The sequence below is a fragment of the Heptranchias perlo genome, chromosome 1 (genome assembly GCF_035084215.1).
Source record: "Heptranchias perlo isolate sHepPer1 chromosome 1, sHepPer1.hap1, whole genome shotgun sequence".
Taxonomy (NCBI): domain Eukaryota; kingdom Metazoa; phylum Chordata; class Chondrichthyes; order Hexanchiformes; family Hexanchidae; genus Heptranchias; species Heptranchias perlo.
The window spans coordinates 50,023,145-50,041,205 of NC_090325.1; the positions used below are offsets into that span (position 1 = coordinate 50,023,145).

The window sequence follows — 18,061 nt, forward strand, 5'->3', positions numbered from 1 at the left end:
CAATCGCCAAACAGGAGGGTTCCCTCCCAGTCGGGGAACACTTCAGCAGTCATGGACATTCATCCACCGACCTTCGGGTAAGCGTACTCCAAGGCGGCCTTCGAGACACACGACAACGCAAAATCGTCGAGCAGAAATTGATAGCCAAGTTCCGCACCCATGAGGACGGCCTCAACCGGGATCTTGGGTTCATGTCACGCTACACGTTACCCCACCAGCGAACAAATGTTATCTGTTTTTAATATAATGGGTCATTTGCTGGCTCTCTCTGCCTTCCGGATGTTTCTGCCTCTCTCTGTGTTTTTTTTTTCTCTGTTTTTTTTCCCTGTTTGTTTTTTTGTTGAATGTGTATTCGGAGGTTCTGCAGGTAACACCTCTCTGTCTGAACACGGTGATTGCCTTGGCAACGGGCAGTTGCAGGGGCAGTCTGTAAACACCATGTATTATTGTTCAATATGTATAAATGCGTAGGCTTCAAGGAGATCTTGAAACATTTGCCTGAGGAAGGAGAAAATCTCCAAAAGCTTGTGAATTTAAAATAAAATTGCTGGACTATAACTTGGTGTTGTAAAATTGTTTACAATTGTCAACCCCAGTCCATCACCGGCATCTCCACATCATATCATTTTCATAGTATTAACGCCTACAGAATGTGAAGACAGTACAACTTAGCAAAAAGGCATATTGCCAACTTAGTAACTGAGACCCATTGCCTGCAATTCCTGCGCCATGTGGGAACTTCAGAACGCTTCAAGTGTCTTGGAGGGCCACAAGTGCAGGAAATGCCTCCAATCACTCAAGCTCAAGCTGAGGGTTTCTGAGCTTGAGGGGCAGCTGGCGTCACTGCAGAGTATAAGGGAGGCAGAAGGTTTCCTGGATCGTACATTCCAGGAGGTGGATACCCCGAAGCCACAGAGAGTTCAGGATAGCAAGTGGGTGGCCATCCGAAAAGGTAGGAAGAGGCAGGCAGTGCAGGAACCTTTTGGGTGTGTGACATTCTCAAACATTGAATACCAGTGAGGGTGACGACACCTCAAAGGAGTGCAGTCCCGAGCATGGCACCATGGGACGAAGGACTGCACAGGTGGGCACAATGAAATGTAGAAATGCAGTAGTCATAGGGGATTCGATGGTCAGGGGGACAGACAGGTGTTTCTGTGACCACCGATGTGAGTCACAAGTGGTGTATCGCCTCCCTGTTGCCAGGGTAAAGGGCATCACAGAGAGGGTACAGAACATTCTGCGGGGGGAAGGGGAACAGCCAGAAGTCGTTGTCCACGTGGGCACCAACGACATAGGAAAGAAAAGTTTCAGGAGCTATGGAGGAAGTTAAAAGCAGGACCTCAAAGGTAGTAATCTCTGGATTACTCCCAATGTCCCACGCTAGTGAGTACAGAAATAGGAAGATAAGGCAGTTTAATGCATGGCTACAGACATGGTGCAAGAGGGAGGGCTTCAGATTCTTGGGGCATTGGGACCAGTTCTGGGGCAGGAGGGACCTGTTCAAGACAGATGTGTTGCACCTCAACAGAACTGGAACCAATTACCTCGCGGGGAGGTTCACTGGTGCTGTGGGGGAAGGTTTAAACTAATTTGGCAGGGGGATGGGCACCAGGATGTAGCATTAGAAAAGAGAAACAAGGTGCACAAAGGATTGGGAGAGCCAGATAGCACTCGAGTAAGAAATAGTACAGAATTAGGTGGGATCAGGCTAAGAGAGAATATGAGACGGTCTAAGATAGGTTTGGAGTGCATGTGTGTAAACGCACGAAGCGTGGTAAATAAGGTTGGTGAGCAGCAGGTGCAAATAGTCACATGGGAATATGATGTAGTGGCGAAAACGGAGACCTTGTTCAAAAAAGGGCAGGATTGGGTACTAAATATTCCTGGATAGAGATGCTCAGGAAATATAGGGAAGGAAAAAAAGGAGGGGGCTGGAGGCAGTATTGATTAAGGAGAATATTGCAGTGCTGGAGAGAGAGGATGTCCTTGAGGGGTCAAGGACAGAATCTATTTGGTTAAAGTTAAGAAACAGTAAAGGCGCCGTTACACTACTGGGTGTATTCTATAGGCCACCAACTGGTGGGAAGGATAGAGAGCAGCAAATTTGCAGGGAAATTACAGAGGTGCAAGAACTATAGATTAGTGATAATGGGGGACTTCAACTATCCTAATATATGATGTGGAGATGCCGGTGATGGACTGGGGTGGACAAATGTAAGGACTTGCACAACACCAGATTATAGTCCAACAGTTTTATTTTAAATCACAAGCTTTCGGAGCTTACCTCCTTCGTCAGGTGAGTGAAGGATTCTGAAAACGCATAGCATATATAGTCAGAGAACAATGCCTAATGATTACAGATAATCTTTCCAACTGCCCCCTATCACATCTCGGCTGGGAGACGATCACAGCAATCAAAGGTGTCGTTGGTGTTCAGGCAGGTTAGCCACGGAAAACATTACATCCCAGTATACTGAATATGCAATGGGTCAGATTACAAAGACAGAGAGAGAAAGAGACCCGAAAGGCAAAGAGAGAGAGAGAATGTCCAGTTGTATTAAAACAGATAACTTTTTTTCGCTGGTGGGGTTACATGTAGAATCATAGAAGTTACAACATGGAAACAGGCCCTTCGGCCCAACATGTCCATGTCGCCCAGTTTATACCACTAAGCTAGTCCCAATTGCCTGCACTTGGCCCATATCCCTCGATACCCATCTTCCCCATGTAACTGTCCAAATGCTTTTTAAAAGACAAAATTGTACCCGCCTCTACTACTGCCTCTGGCAGCTCGTTCCAGACACTCACCACCCTTTGAGTGAAAAAATTGCCCCTCTGGATCCTTTTGTATCTCTCCCCTCTCACCTTAAATCTGTGCCCCCTCGTTATAGACTCCCCTACCTTTGGGAAAAGATTTTGACTATCGACCTTATCTATGCCCCTCATTATTTTATAGACTTCTATAAGATCACCCCTTAACCTCCTACTCTCCAGGGAATAAAGTCCCAGTCTGTCTAACCTCTCCCTGTAAGTCAAACCATCAAGTCCCGGTAGCATCCTAGTAAATCTTTTCTGCACTCTTTCTAGTTTAATAATATCCTTTCTATAATAGGGTGACCAGAACTGTACACAGTACTCCAAGTGTGGCATCACCAATGCCCTGTACAACTTCAACAAGACATCCCAACTCCTGCATTCAATGTTCTGACCAATGAAACCAAGCATGCTGAATGCCTTCTTCACCACCCTATCCACCTGTGACTCCACTTTCAAGGAGCTATGAATCTGTACTCCTAGATCTCTTTGTTCTATAACTCTCCCCAACGCCCTACCATTAACGGAGTAGGTCCTGGCCCGATTCGATCTACCAAAATGCATCACCTCACATTTATCTAAATTAAACTCCATCTGCCATTCATCGGCCCACTGGCCCAATTTATCAAGATCCCGTTGCAATCCTAGATAACCTTCTTCACTGTCCACAATGCCACCAATCTTGGTGTCGTCTGCAAACTTACTAACCATGCCTCCTAAATTCTCATCCAAATCATTAATATAAATAACAAATAACAGCGGACCCAGCACCGATCCCTGAGGCACACCGCTGGACACAGGCATCCAGTTTGAAAAACAACCCTCGACAACCACCCTCTGTCTTCTGTCGTCAAGCCAATTTTGTATCCAATTGGCTACCTCACCTTGGATCCCATGAGATTTAACCTTATGTAACAACCTACCATGCGGTACCTTGTCAAATGCTTTGCTGAAGTCCATGTAGACCACGTCTACTGCACAGCCCTCATCTATCTTCTTGGTTACCCCTTCAAAAAACTCAATCAAATTCGTGAGACATGATTTTCCTCTCACAAAACCATGCTGACTGTTCCTAATTAGTCCCTGCCTCTCCAAATGCCTGTAGATCCTGTCCCTCAGAATACCCTCTAACAACTTACCCACTACAGATGTCAGGCTCACTGGTCTGTAGTTCCCAGGCTTTTCCCTGCCGCCCTTCTTAAACAAAGGCACAACATTTGCTACCCTCCAATCTTCAGGCACCTCACCTGTCGCGGTGGATGATTCAAATATCTCTGCTAGGGGACCCGCAATTTCCTCCCTAACCTCCCATAACGTCCTGGGATACATTTCATCAGGTCCCGGAGATTTATCTACCTTGATGCGCGTTAAGACTTCCAGCACCTCCCTCTCTGTAATATGTACACTCCTCAAGACATCACTATTTATTTCCCCAAGTTCCCTAACATCCATGCCTTTCTCAACCGTAAATACCGATGTGAAATATTCATTCAGGATCTCACCCATCTCTTGTGGTTCCGCACTTAGATGACCTTGTTGATCCTTAAGAGGCCCTACTCTCTCCCTAGTTACCCTTTTGCCCTTTATGTATTTGTAGAAGCTCTTTGGATTCACCTTTGCCTGATCTGCCAAAGCAATCTCATATCCCCTTTTTGCCCTCCTGATTTCTCTCTTAACTCTACTCCGGCAATCTCTATACTCTTCAAGGGATCCACTTGATCCCAGCTGCCTATGCATGTCATATGCCTCCTTCTTATTTTTGACTAGTGCCTCAATCTCCCGAGTCATCCAAGGTTCCCTACTTCTACCAGCCTTGCCCTTCACTTTATAAGGAATGTGCTTACCCTGAACCCTGGTTAACACATTTTTGAAAGCCTCCCACTTACCAGACGTCCCTTTGCCTGCCAACAGACTCTCCCAATCAACTTCTGAAAGTTCCTGTCTAATACCATCAAAATTGGCCTTTCCCCAATTTAGAATTTTAACTTTTGGGCCAGACCTATCCTTCTCCATAGCTATCTTAAAACTAATGGAATTATGATCACTGGTCCCAAAGTGATCCCTCACTAACACTTCTGTCACCTGCCCTTCCTTATTTCCCAAGAGGAGGTCAAGTTTTGCCCCCTCTCTAGTCGGGCCATCCACATACTGAATGAGAAATTCCTCCTGAATACACTCAACAAATTTCTCTCCATCCAAGCCCCTAATGCTATGGCTGTCCCAGTCAATGTTGGGAAAGTTAAAGTCCCCTACTATTACCACCCTATTTTTCTTGCAGCTGTCTGTAATCTCCTTACATATTTGCTCCTCAATTTCCCGTTGACTATTTGGGGGTCTGTAGTACAATCCTATCAAAGTGATCTCTCCCTTCTTATTTTTCAGTTCTACCCATATGTAGCGTGACATGAACCCAAGATCCCGGTTGAGGCTGTCCTCATGGGTGCGGAACTTGGCTATCAATTTCTGCTCGACGATTTTGCGTTGTCGTGTGTCTTGAAGGCCGCCTTGGAGAACGCTTACCCGAAGATCGGAGGCTGAATGTCCTTGACTGCTGAAGTGTTCCCCGACTGGGAGGGAACCCTCCTGTCTGGCAATTGATGTGCGGTGTCCGTTCATCCGTTGTCGCAGTGTCTGCATGGTCTCGCCGGTGTACCATGCTCTGGGGCATCCTTTCCTGCAACGTATGAGGTAGACAACGGGACGCAACCAACAGAGTACCCTTCGTCGTCCAGTACTTCCCCGGAGCGGAGAAACTACGCCATGTTCTCCGCAGCCTTCAACATGTCATCGATGACGACGAACACCTCACTAAGGCCATCCCCACACCTCCACTACTCACCTTCAAACAGCCACCTAACCTCAAACAGACCATCGTTCACAGCAAATTACCCAGCTTTCAGGAGAACAGCGTCCACAACACCACACAACCCTGCCACGGCAAACTCTGCAAGACATACCAGATCATCGACACAGATACCACCATCACACGAGAGGACATCACCCACCAGGTACATGGTTCATAATCCTGTGACTTGGCCAACGTTGTCTACCTCATACGTTGCAGGAAAGGATGCCCCAGAGCATGGTACATCGGCGAGACCATGCAGACACTGTGACAACGGATGAACGGACACCGCACAACAATTGCCAGACAGGTGGGTTCCCTCCCAGTCGGGGAACACTTCAGCAGTCAAGGACATTCAGCCACCGATCTTCGGGTAAGCGTTCTCCAAGGCAGCCTTCAAGACACACGACAACGCAAAATCGTCGAGCAGAAATTGATAACCAAGTTCCGCACCCATGAGGACAGCCTCAACCGGGATCTTGGGTTCATGTCACGCTACATGTAACCCCACCAGCGAAAAAACGTTATCTGTTTTTAATACAACTGGACATTCTCTCTCTCTCTCTCTCTCTCTGCCTTTCGGGTCTCTTTCTCTCTCTGTCTTTGTAATCTGACCCATTGTGTATTCAGTATACTGGGATGTAATGTTTTCCGTGGCTAACCTGTCTGAACACCAACGACACCTTTGATTGCTGTGATCATTTCCCAGCCGAGATGTGATAGGGGGCAGTTGGAAAGATTATCTGTAATCACCAGGCATTGTTCTCTGACTATATATGCTAAGCGTTTTCAGAACCCTTCACTCACCTGACGAAGGAGGTAAGCTCCGAAAGCTTGTGATTTAAAATAAAACTGTTGGACTATAACCTGGTGTTGTGCAAGTCCTTACATTTATCCTAATATAGACTGGGATAGTAATAGCATAAAGGGGAAAGAGGGGGAGGAATTTCTGAAGTACGTTCAGGAGAACTTTCTTGATCAGTATGTTTCCGGCCCAACGAGGAAGGAGGCATTGCTGGATTTAGTTCTGGGGAATGAAGTGGGTCAAGTGGAGCAAGTGTCAGCAGGGGAACATTTAGGGAACAGTGATCATAGTATCATAAGGTTTAAATTAGTTATGGAAAAGGACAAGGAACAATGTAAAGTCAAAATACTCAATTGGAGGGGGGCCAATTTGAGAACGGATCTGGCCTGGGTAAATTGGAAGCAAAGATTGGCAGGCAATTGAACAATGGGAAGCCTTTAAAGAGGAGATGGTTCGGGTCCAGTCTAGGTACATTCCCACAAGGGGCACAGGTAGGGCAACCAAAGCCTGAGCTCCCTGGATGAGGAAAGAGATAGAGAGTAAGTTGAAGCAGAAAAAGGGGGCATACGACAAATGTCAGGTTGATAATACAAGTGAGAACCAGGCTGAATGTAGAAAGTTGAGAGGAGAAGTGAAAAAGAAATTAAGAGGGGCAAAGAGTATGAGAATAGACTGGCGGCTAACATAAAAAGGAATCCAAAAGTCTTCTGTAGGCATATAAATAGTTAACGGGTAGTAAGACGAGAGGTGGGGCCGATTAGGGACCAAAAAGGAGATCTACGCATGGAGGCTGAGGTACTAAATGAGTACTTTGCATCTGTCTTTACCAAGGAAGAAGATGCTGCCAAAGGCACAATAAAAGAGGAGGTAGTTGAGATACTGGATGGGCTAAAAATTGATAAAGAGGAGGTACTAGAAAGGCTGGCTGTACTTAAAGTGTAAGAATCTTACAACACCAGGTTATAGTCCAACTGTTTTATTTGAAAATCACAAGCTTTCGGAGGCTTTCTCCTTCGTCAGGTGAGCGAGTGTGGGATTCCATGGAAGGTTACCGCATTTATAGTCAGAGAACAATACCTGGTGATTACAGATAATCTTTCCAACTGCCCGTTGTCAAGGCAATCAAAGTGTTCAGACAGAGTGATGTTACCTACAGGACCACCGAATACACAAACGGCCAGAACAAAAGACAGACAGAGAGAGAATTAAATTACTTAAAGTGGATAAGTCATCTGGTCCGGATGGGATGCATCCTAGGTTGCTGAGGGAATTACGGGTGGAAATTGCAGAGGCACTGGCCATAATCTTCTACGACACAAAATAAGAGCTCATGGGGGTAACATATTAGCATGGATAAAGGTTTGGTTAGCCAATAGGAAACGGAAAGTAAGCATAAATGGGTCATTTTCAGGTTTGCAAGATGTAACGAGTGGAGTGCCACAGGGATCAGTGCTTGGGCCTCAACTATTTACAATCTATATCAATGACTTGGATGAAGGGACTGAATATATTGTTGCTAAATTTGCTGCTGACACAAAGGTAAGTTGGAAAGTAAGTTGTGAAGAGGACACAAGGAGTTTGCAAAGGGATATAGATAGGTTAAGTGAGTGGGCAAAAATTTGGCAGATGGAGTATAATGTGGGAAAATGTGAACTTGTCCACTTTGGCAGGAGGAATAAAAAAAAAGTATATTATTTAAATGGAGAGAGATTACAGAACTCTGAGGTACAGAGGGATCTGGGTGTCCTAGTACATGAATCACAAAAAGTTAGTATGTAGGTACAGCAAGTGGTTAGGAAGGCAAATGGAATGTTGTCATTTATTGCAAGGGGAATGGAATATAAAAGTAGAGATGTTTTGCTAAAGTTGTACAGGGCATTGGTGAGACCACATCGAGAACACTGTGCAGTTTTGGTCTCCTTATTTAAGAAAGGACATAATTGCTGTAGAGGCAGTTCAGAGAAGGTTCACTCGACTGATTCCAGGGATGAAGGGGTTATCTTATGAGGAAAGATTGGACAAGTTGGACCTGTATAAACTGGAGTTTAGAAGAATGAGAGCTTATCTTATTGAAACATATAAGATCCTGAGGGGATTCGAAGGGTAGATGCTGAGAGGATGTTTCCCCTTGTGGGAGAGACTAGAACTAGGGGCCACAGTTTAAAAATAAGGGGTCTCCCATTTAAGACAGCGATGAGGAGAAATTCTTTCTCTCAGGGAGTCGTGAGTCTGTGGAACTCCCTTCCCCAGAGCACGCTGCAGGCAGGGTCATTGAATATTTTTAAGGCTGAGTTAGATAGATTCCTGATTAACAAGGGAGTCAAAGGTTATTGTAGGTAGATGGGAAAGTACGGTTGAGATCACAATCAGATCAGCCATGATCTTATCAAATGGCAGAGCATGCTCGAGTTGCCGAATGGCCTATGTCTGCTCTTAATTCGTATGTTCGTATGCACGTGCATATGTTCCAATCCTCTTTAGATAAGCGGGTGGTGCCAGAGGACTGGAGAATTGCAAATGTTACACCCTTGTTCAAAAAAGGGTGTAAGGATAAACCCGGCAACTACAGGCCAATCAGTTTAACCTCGGTGGTGGGGAAGCTTTTAGAAATGATAATCTGGGACAAAATTAATAGACACTTGGACAAGTATGGATTAATAAAGGAAAGACAGCATGGATTTATTAAAGGCAAATCGTATTTAACTAACTTGATTGAGTTTTTCGATGAGGTAACAGAGAAAGTTGATGAGGGCAATGCAGTTGATGTATATGGAGTTTCAAAAGGCGTTTGATAAAGTGCCACATAATAGGCTTGATGGCAAAATTGAAGTTCATGGAATAAAGGAGCAGTGGCAGCATGGATATGAAATTGGCTAAGTGATAGGAAACAGAGAGTAGTGGTGAACGGTTGTTTTTTGAACTGGAGGAAAGTATACAGTAATGTTCCCCAGGGGTCGGTACTAGGACCACTGCTTTTCTTGATATATATTAATGACTCAGACTTGGGTGTACAAGGCACAATTTCAAAATTTGCAGATGACACAAAACTTGGAAGTGTAGTAAACAATTAGGATAGTGATAGACTTCAAGAGGAAATAGACAGGCTGGTGGAATGGTTGGACACATAGCAGATGAAATTTAACGCAGAGAAGTGCGAAGTGATATATTTAGTAGGAAGAATGGGGAGACGCAATATAAACTAAATGGTGCAATTCTAAAGAGGGTGCAGGAACAGAGAGCTGGGAGTATATGTGCACAAATCTTTGAAGGTGGCAGGACAGGTTGAGAAAGCGATTAAAAAGCATACTGGATCCTGGGCTTTATATATAGAGGCTTGGGGCTAGAAATTGGGCCGTGTAGCATCGGTTGTTTCAGCACTACGCGGCCTCCCGAAGTGCCAAGATGGTGTCTTGGCTGCGCACACACATTTCCAGTGTGACGTGCGCTGGACGCCATTTTGGTATAGGTATTAAAGCATGTGCAAATACCAAACGCCAGCAGCATGCAAATTAAGGAGAAAATGGATACAATCAGTGTGCAACGCTGATTTAAAGTGATAGACATCATTTTGGGACTTAACGCTCAACTCAACGCACAGTCTTAACCACGGCCACCTGAACATGTCTTAGAGTGCCTGGAGGACCCCTCCCCCCCCCCCCCCCCCACAACCAGCGCTATTTAAAGGGACCGTGCAGGATTTACAGGTTATTGGCTGGATTATTGCTTTTGGCTGCTGAAGCATTTGTAACTGTTTTTGGAGGTCTCCTATACTTGAATACTAGGACGCAAGGACATAGCCTAACATTTAGAGCCAGGACGTGCAGGAGTGACATTAGGAAACGTTGCTACACGCAAAGGGTGGGAGAAGTTTGGAACGCACTTCTGCAAAAGGCAGCTGTTGCTAGCTCAATTGTGAATTCTAAATCTGAGATTGATAAATTTCTGTGAACCATGGGTATTAAGAGATATGGGGCTATGGGGTGAGGTGAGAGTGACTGCCCTTGACATCACAGCAGCATTTGACCAAGTGTGGCACCAAGGAGCCCTAGTAAAATTGAAGTCAATGGGAATCAGGGGGAAAACTCTCCAGTGGCTGGAGTCATACCTAGCACAAAGGAAGATGGTAGTGGTTGTTGGAGGCCAATCACCTCAGCCCCAAGACATTGCCGCAGGTGTTCCTCAGGGCAGTGTCCTAGGCCCAACCATCTTCAGCTGCTTCATCAATGACCTTCCCTCCATCGTAAGGTCACAAATGGGGATGTTCGCTGATGATTGCACAGTGTTCAGTTCCATTCGCAACCCCTCAGATAATGAAGCAGTCCGTGCCCACGTGCAGCAAGACCTGGACAATATCCAAGCTTGAGCTCATAAGTGGCAAGTAACAATTGCAAGTAACAAGTGACGCCCACATCCCATGAACAAATAAAAAAAAGTTATGGGTAAACTTCTAAAGAGTAGGTTCACTAATTCATGCTCCAAACGTGGAACTTTGCGCATTAGAAGCACGTATCAGGAATTTGGTTGTGGATATTGAGGTTTTCAGCCCATTAAAATTAATGATTAGGAAAGATGTGAAGTCCTTAGAGAGGGTGCAGAAGAGATTTACTAGAATGATTCCAGGGATGAGGGACTTTAGTTACGTGGATAGACTGGAGAAGCTGGGGTTGTTCTCCTTAAAACAGAGAAGATTGAGAGGAGATTTGATAGAGGTTTTCAAAATCATCAGGTTGAGGAAAAAGGAAGACGTATCGGAAGCACTGGTGTGGAAGGTGGCATCGCCAGAACAGATGAGATGGAGAAACTTGGAGAAGGAAATAGAGTCCTTACAGGAAGCTGGGTGGGAGGAAGTGTAATCAAGGTAGCTGTGGTAGTCGGTGGGCTTATAATAGATATTGGTTGACAGCCTATCCCCAGAAATGGAGAGAGAGAATTGAGGAAGCTTTAAAATGTTTATGTGGTTTAATGTATTTTCAAAGTTGTGTTTAACTTTCAGCTTGTGACCCCAGATCTTATGTGCATAGGTCTGTGGTTCACTTTTAGTAACAGAAATGGACTAGAAGGCACACCTGATAAAATAGAGTTAATAGTGCTGCTATTTCTAGTGGTTCTCACCCCCTCCCCAGTTTATTCCCACTTGATATTGATGAGGAGCAGGACCCCTGACTTGTTTCTCTCCCTCACTTCTCAATTCCCTGGAATTGCTGTGGGTGGCAGTTCCCCGGGATTGCAGTGGGTGGCGGTTCCCTGGGATTGCAGTGGGTGGCAGTTCCCTGGGATTGCAGTGGGTGGTTAGAGATAATGCAAGCAAGTAGCTGCAGTCTGGTCCAAGTAGGACCTACTTTTTTTTAGTGTTCAAGCTTTATAGCCATGTAGAAAATTATTCCAATTTTTAAACGCATTTTGTAACTAAAGGATTAATTGGTTGTTTTGGAAAATGCATTTATCTTTCTCATTGACGGTTTTAAAAAGTTTTCTGCAAAAGTGCTATATCTGTATATTTCATAACACTTGAACTTATTAATGACTGTATTCTTGAAGCTTCATTTACAAGTAAGGACAAAGGAGGAACATTGTCCACATCTTGTTTCATAACTGGTTCTACTGGTGGCAAAGTGCTTATAACACCTTGTCATTGTTTATTAATTTTTCTTAAACCACCATTATCTTTGAGCCTTGATATTTAATGATTGTTCTTTTTTTAAAACAGCAGTTTAAATTAATAGTGATGCTGGCATAAACATTTAATAAATCATAGCTGATATCCTTTTAAAAGGCTGTAAATGTTTCTGAGGGTTAACGGGCCTGTACTGTTCTCAACAGGAGATGAAATTCTAGAAGTTAATGGGGAATCTCTGCAGGGACTAACCCATCAGCAGGCCATCCAGACCTTTAAGGTAAGATGTCCTGTACAACACAGGGGGTCCTCATGGCATTTCCAGGGAAAATGGTGCTAGGCTTGTTTCTTACTGCATTTTGAGCACAAACCTATCTGATTACTCCAATGGTTTGTTTGTATGCATAGCAGAAACAAAAGATGTACTGGACAATTTTTTTTCAAGTAGGCTGTCTAGAAATTTGTAAAATAAAAGCCAAATATCAAAGGATAATTTTAATGAATTTGCAGCCAAACGCTAAACTTCATGTACCGAGAACACATACTCTGGATGCAGAGGTCAGTAGGCTCACAGGATTTTACATCTATAGTGGATAGAAAATCCTCGAGGGTCTGCGAATCTCTGTCGGAATTCCCTCTCTAAACTCCCAACATGTAAAACCCCATGTCGGGAGTGTGAAATCCTAAGATCTACCTTTCGGTGTTCGGTTTTCATTTTTAAATGCCCGGTGTAATAAGCTGAGTTAGTTTGTTAACTGTTGCACTTTGTTAATTATTAACGGTCAGAAGGGCCAATTTTAAAAACTCCTGCTCCAGGCCGAGGACCTCATGCATATAATGAAACCGCAGGCGCACTCCCCATTATCTAACATGTGGCAGGAATTTCCTGATTCGTGCTCACAATGGATGAGACCAGATGCCAGTTGCATGTATTGGCCTTAGAGTGACAGCAGTTCCAGGAAGTTCTGTCCCCTATTTTTTTTTAAAGATTTCAGCTCATGCATAATGACCTTAAAAAAGTGCCTAATTTTGGCCTAATTATGGCCTAACAGGCAGTACTTAGAAGCATACAGACGTACCAGGGTCTTCTACCTTATGAATGGTATTGTTGAGTAGTCTATTGGCAGTTCCCTTAAGGTATGCAGTCTTCTTTCGAATCTGTTCACAGGCCCTGTACCTATTGTACACAGCACTGAGCCTGGCCATCACCTGCTGTTGTCTGAGGAGGCTACCCTTGAATGCCAATCCACCTCATGCAGCCGCATCTTCACTTTAACAGCCATCAAACTGAGTATTTGGAAACCTCATTACTCCGTGACTTGCCCACGGACTCCATTTCCTCCCTCCACATTCATTTTGCCTTCCCCTGGACTTCTTTTGCCCATTTGCAAAGGCTTAAAAATACAAGGAAAATATTTGCAGCCGAAAACAATTTTTGACCACATATGTGACCACTTCCGTTAAGAAGTCGCATCCCTCTGAGTTTTCCCCGTAGCCATTAAGACCTACTGACTTGCACAATTTTCCCTCCCTCCCCCTGCCACTGGCAATCGAAGAACCCAATATGTTCAGTGAGTTCATCTGAATATTTATTTAGGGCTGATAACAGAAAATCCCCTGAGATTGTCCCATTTCCAACTCTGTGAGCATTACACTCGCTGTTTTGTTACCTCGTCTGTTTTTCATCCATATGGGAAAATATGCTTTCCCATCTCCAAGCAAACATGCTGACTTATAATGAGGATGTAACCTCCTTTTTGAGTGTGATGTTTAAAAGCGATTATTTAATTCTAATGACTCGCAAATCTGGAACGCTATGAATCAGGTGCCTTGGCCTCCATGGCAGTTTCTCCAATTCACACTCCAATTGAATGAGGCTTGGCATTGGGAGCACAGCCTCACAAAATTTAGCCGTAAATGTTTATCTACCTATTGATTCATTCACCCATCTACCCTAATGTAATTTTATTTTCCCAACAGCAACTGAAGAAGGGAGTTGTGACCTTAACTGTTCGTACCAGGTTGCGCAGTCCTAGCCTTACTCCTTCCCCCACTCCCACACTAATGAGCCGGTCCAGCTCTCCCAATTCCAATGCCAGTGGTGGAACTCCAGTACCGGGCTCAGAAGAGGGGGACTCCTCTCGCAGGGGGCCAGGACCAAAAGATCGAATCATAATGGAGGTGACATTAAAGAAAGGTAATGCTAATGGACAAATAAAACTGCTAAAACTGTACAAGCTTTTTAAGTCTGAGGACTGGCAAAGCATCAGAGGAGGGACAAAGGCTGTAAATATAGAGGCAAATAGAGTCGCTGATTTTGTTTAACTATCCTCTGTTGGAAGTATCAGTCCCTTCCCCCACATGATTTCAAAATGCTGGCTCCAACCTGCAACGGAACAGATGAGATGGAGAGACACTGTGAGAGCTCTATTCAGGAGCTCACTCTGACAGCAAGCAGGTAACTAAAGTGACATTGAGCAGCATGAGCTAGGACTGAATATTGGAAATTCGAGCTCACTCTCCCACGATTTTTCATTCATTAAAATTAACGGCTAGAGAGTCACGATGAGTGCATGCCCAAATTCCTGATATGTGCTCCCGTGGGTGAAGCTCCACATTGGAAGCATGAATTTAAAAAATGGCCTTTCTGGTGTAGGTGTAACTGATTATATGTAGTTTTTCAAGGAAACACACTGATATATCTGACTTATAAACTGGGCTTTGCACAGATTTATTATGACTGTGAACCTGGGGGTGTGGCTTTTGCAACAGTATGAGTGAGCTTTTGCCAGTTCTCATAAAAGTAACAGTGAAACTTTCTGTTGTTTTGCCTATATGTGGTAAATATAAGAGACACCTTTACAAATTTGCACTCCCGGCACAGATTTTGCCTGGCAGGAGGGCATATCAGAAAGTCAAGCATGCAGGTCAGCAAGCTCCTCAGAATTTTCTGTCCATAATTCATAAAATTTACCCTAAAAAGTATGTTGGAACAGAAAGGGTATTTTTTTTTGCATTTCAAATAATTTGACCATTTAGAACTACTTAAAGGAAACTCTTTTTTTTCCTAAAAAAATATCTTTACTAATTAACTGCCACCCATTAACCAGGATTTCTCCTCTCACTGCAGTTGATAAAGAAATAATAAACCAATATGAACAGACGAGAAAGGACAGGAAAAGACCAATTGGTCTATCAAGCCTGTCCCATCCAGCTAAGTGCACATCGGCTGCCCCAATCAGCCTATGCCCCATATTCATGCAAACTCCTGGAAGAAGCAAAATAAAAGAAACCTTAGACTACTTTAGAAAATTATTTTCTGACCCTCAAATGCAATCAAGCAAAGCTGCGGGACACCAAATTGACTCATATCTATAATCCCAGCTATCACTTTTATTTTTATTCGTTCATGGGATGTGGGCGTCGCTGGCGAGCCCAGCATTTATTGCCCATCCCTAATTGCCTTTGAGAAGGTGATGGTGAGTCGCCGTCTTGAACCGCTGCAGTCCGTGTGGTGAAGGTTCTCCCACAGTGCTGTTAGGAAGAGAGTTCCAGGATTTTGACCCAGCGACGATGAAGGAACGGCGATATGTTTGCAAGTCGGGATGGTGTGTGACTTGGAGGGGAACGTGCAGGTGGTGTTGTTCCCATGTACCTGCTGCTCTTGTCCTTCTAGGTGGTAGAGGTCGCGGGTTTGGGAGGTGCTGTCGAAGAAGCCTTGGCGAGTTGCTGCAGTGCGTCCTGTGGATGGTACACACTGCAGCCACAGTGCGCCGGTGGTGAAGGGAGTGAATGTTTATAAGAGTTTAGAAGTCCCCCGCTCTCAGGAACTCGTCCAATGCCTGTTGAAGGACTTCAGTGAGCCCATACTAACCGTTTATTTTGGTAGTGTGTTCCAAAGGTTGATGACTCTCTGTGAAAAGAAATACTTCCTGACATCTGACCCAACTCATTCCTTTGTATTTTATACTCATGCTCTCCCAGTTCTCCCATCCCTATCAATCTGAAATAAACTCCTGCAACTAGACACAATTTAATCCCTTCATCATTTAAAAAAATTCAATCTTATCACTTCGAACTCTAAGGGGGGAATTTTAATCCTCCAAGACGAGCGGGAGAGGGGCAGGGGGAGAGGTTAAAATTTCAAAAGTCGGAAACCCAGCCCCAACCCATCTCCAACGCGCCCTCTTCCAGTTTTAACAGAGGCGGGTTGGAGGGCAGGCAACTAACCTGCTCTGGAGAGGCGGGTTATTTATTTAAATATGTTAATGAGGCTGCGTGCCTCAAATTTTACCAGAGTTTTCCTTTTAACGGCTGCGGGCCGTGTTTGCCATGGCTTGGCAAACCCGGAGTATAAAAGCGGAGATGGAACATAAAAGTAGAGATGTTTTGCTACAGTTGTACAGGGCATTGGTGAGAACATTGTGTGCAGTTTTGGTCTCCTAATTTAAGAAAGGACATAATTGCTTTAGAGGCAGTTCAGAGAAGGTTCACTCAACTGAGGGGGTGATCTTATGAGGAAAGTTGGGCCTGTATTCATTGGAGTTTAGAAGAATGAGAGGTGATCTTATTGAAACATATAAGATCCTGAGGGGACTTGAAGGGGTAGATGCTGAGGGGGCGTTTCCCCTTGTGGGAGAGACTAGAACTAGGGGCCACAGTTTAAAAATAAGGGGTCTACCATTTAAGACGGAGATGAGGAGAAATTTTTCTCTGAGTGTCGAGAGTCTGTGGAACTCCCTTCCCCAGAGAGCGGTGGGGCAGGGTCATTGAATATTTTTAAGGCTGAGTTAGATAGATTCCTGATTAACAAGGGAGTCAAAGATTATAATAGGTAGACGGGAAAGTAGGGTTGAGGTCAAATCAGATAAGCCATGATCTTATCAAATGGCAGAACAGGCTCGAGGGGCCGAATGTTCCTACTCCTGCTCTTAATTTGTACGTTCGTAAGGGAGGAGAGAACGGCCCGATCCAGCAGGTAAGTGTCTTTCCAGCACTGCTTGTGGGCCAGGAGAAGCAGGAGTTCTTCCCCCCGGCACCCCAAGCAAACCTGCCACATTCGGCCTCCCTCCCCGAGATCACCCGTCCCGATTGGCCTACCCCCACCACGCGATTCGATGCCCCCCACCCCCCCAATCTCCAGAATCTCTCCTGACCTTCTATCCACGATCTCCCCCCGACCTTCCATCCACGATCCCCCACCCTGACCCACGATCTCTCCCTCCCTCCTTCATCTCCGCTATCTGGCTGTGGCATAATGCTGCAGGCCTTCCCGCCCACCAGCCAGCAAGCCTCTCAATCTGGCTGGCTGCTGGCCGGGAAACGGAGAAATTTTTAGGGCCGCCGCGTTATCCGCGCTTCCGGGCTTCCCGGCCGCTACAACGCCCCCCCACCCCCACCCGCTCCCTCCCTGCCTCCCCGTAAATATCAGGTCCACGATAGAATCGTAGAAAAGTTACAGCATGGAAGGAGGCCATTTGGCCCATCAAATCTGGGCCACCTCTATGCGAGAGCAATCCAACTAGTCCCACTCCCCCATCCTATCCCTGTAGTCCTGCAAAATTTTTCCTTTCAAGTAATTATCCAGTTCCCTTTTGAAATCCATGATTGAATCTGCTTCCACCACCCCCTCTGACAGTGCATTCCAGATCCTAACCACTCGCAAATCACCTTAAATCTATGTCCTCTGGTTCTTGACCCTTCCGTCAATGGGAACAGTTTCTCTCTATCTACTCTGTCTAGACCCTTCATGATTTTGAATATCAAATCTCCTCTCAACCTTCTCTGTTCCAAGGAGAACAACCCCAGCTTCTCCAGTCTATCCATGTAATTAAAGTCCCTCATCTTTGGAATCATTCTGGTAAATGTCTTCTGCACTCTTTCTAAGGCCTTCACATCTTTCCTAAAGTTTGGTGCCCAGAACTGGACACAATACTCCAGTTGTGACCAAACCAGTGTTTTATAAAGGTTCATCATGACT

General features: G+C 44.9%; 1 protein-coding gene across 5 annotated transcripts in view; it reads left to right on the forward strand.

Annotated features, from left to right (window-relative positions):
- Positions 1-18,061, forward strand: part of pdzd2 (PDZ domain containing 2) — a 365,301-nt gene that overhangs the window by 251,098 nt on the left and 96,142 nt on the right. For all 5 annotated transcript variants that reach the window (XM_067984873.1, XM_067984884.1, XM_067984901.1 and 2 more), the window contains 2 exons: positions 12,288-12,361; positions 14,062-14,278. In XM_067984873.1, the coding sequence (XP_067840974.1) occupies positions 12,288-12,361; positions 14,062-14,278 (291 nt within the window). The remainder of the gene's footprint in view (positions 1-12,287; positions 12,362-14,061; positions 14,279-18,061) is intronic.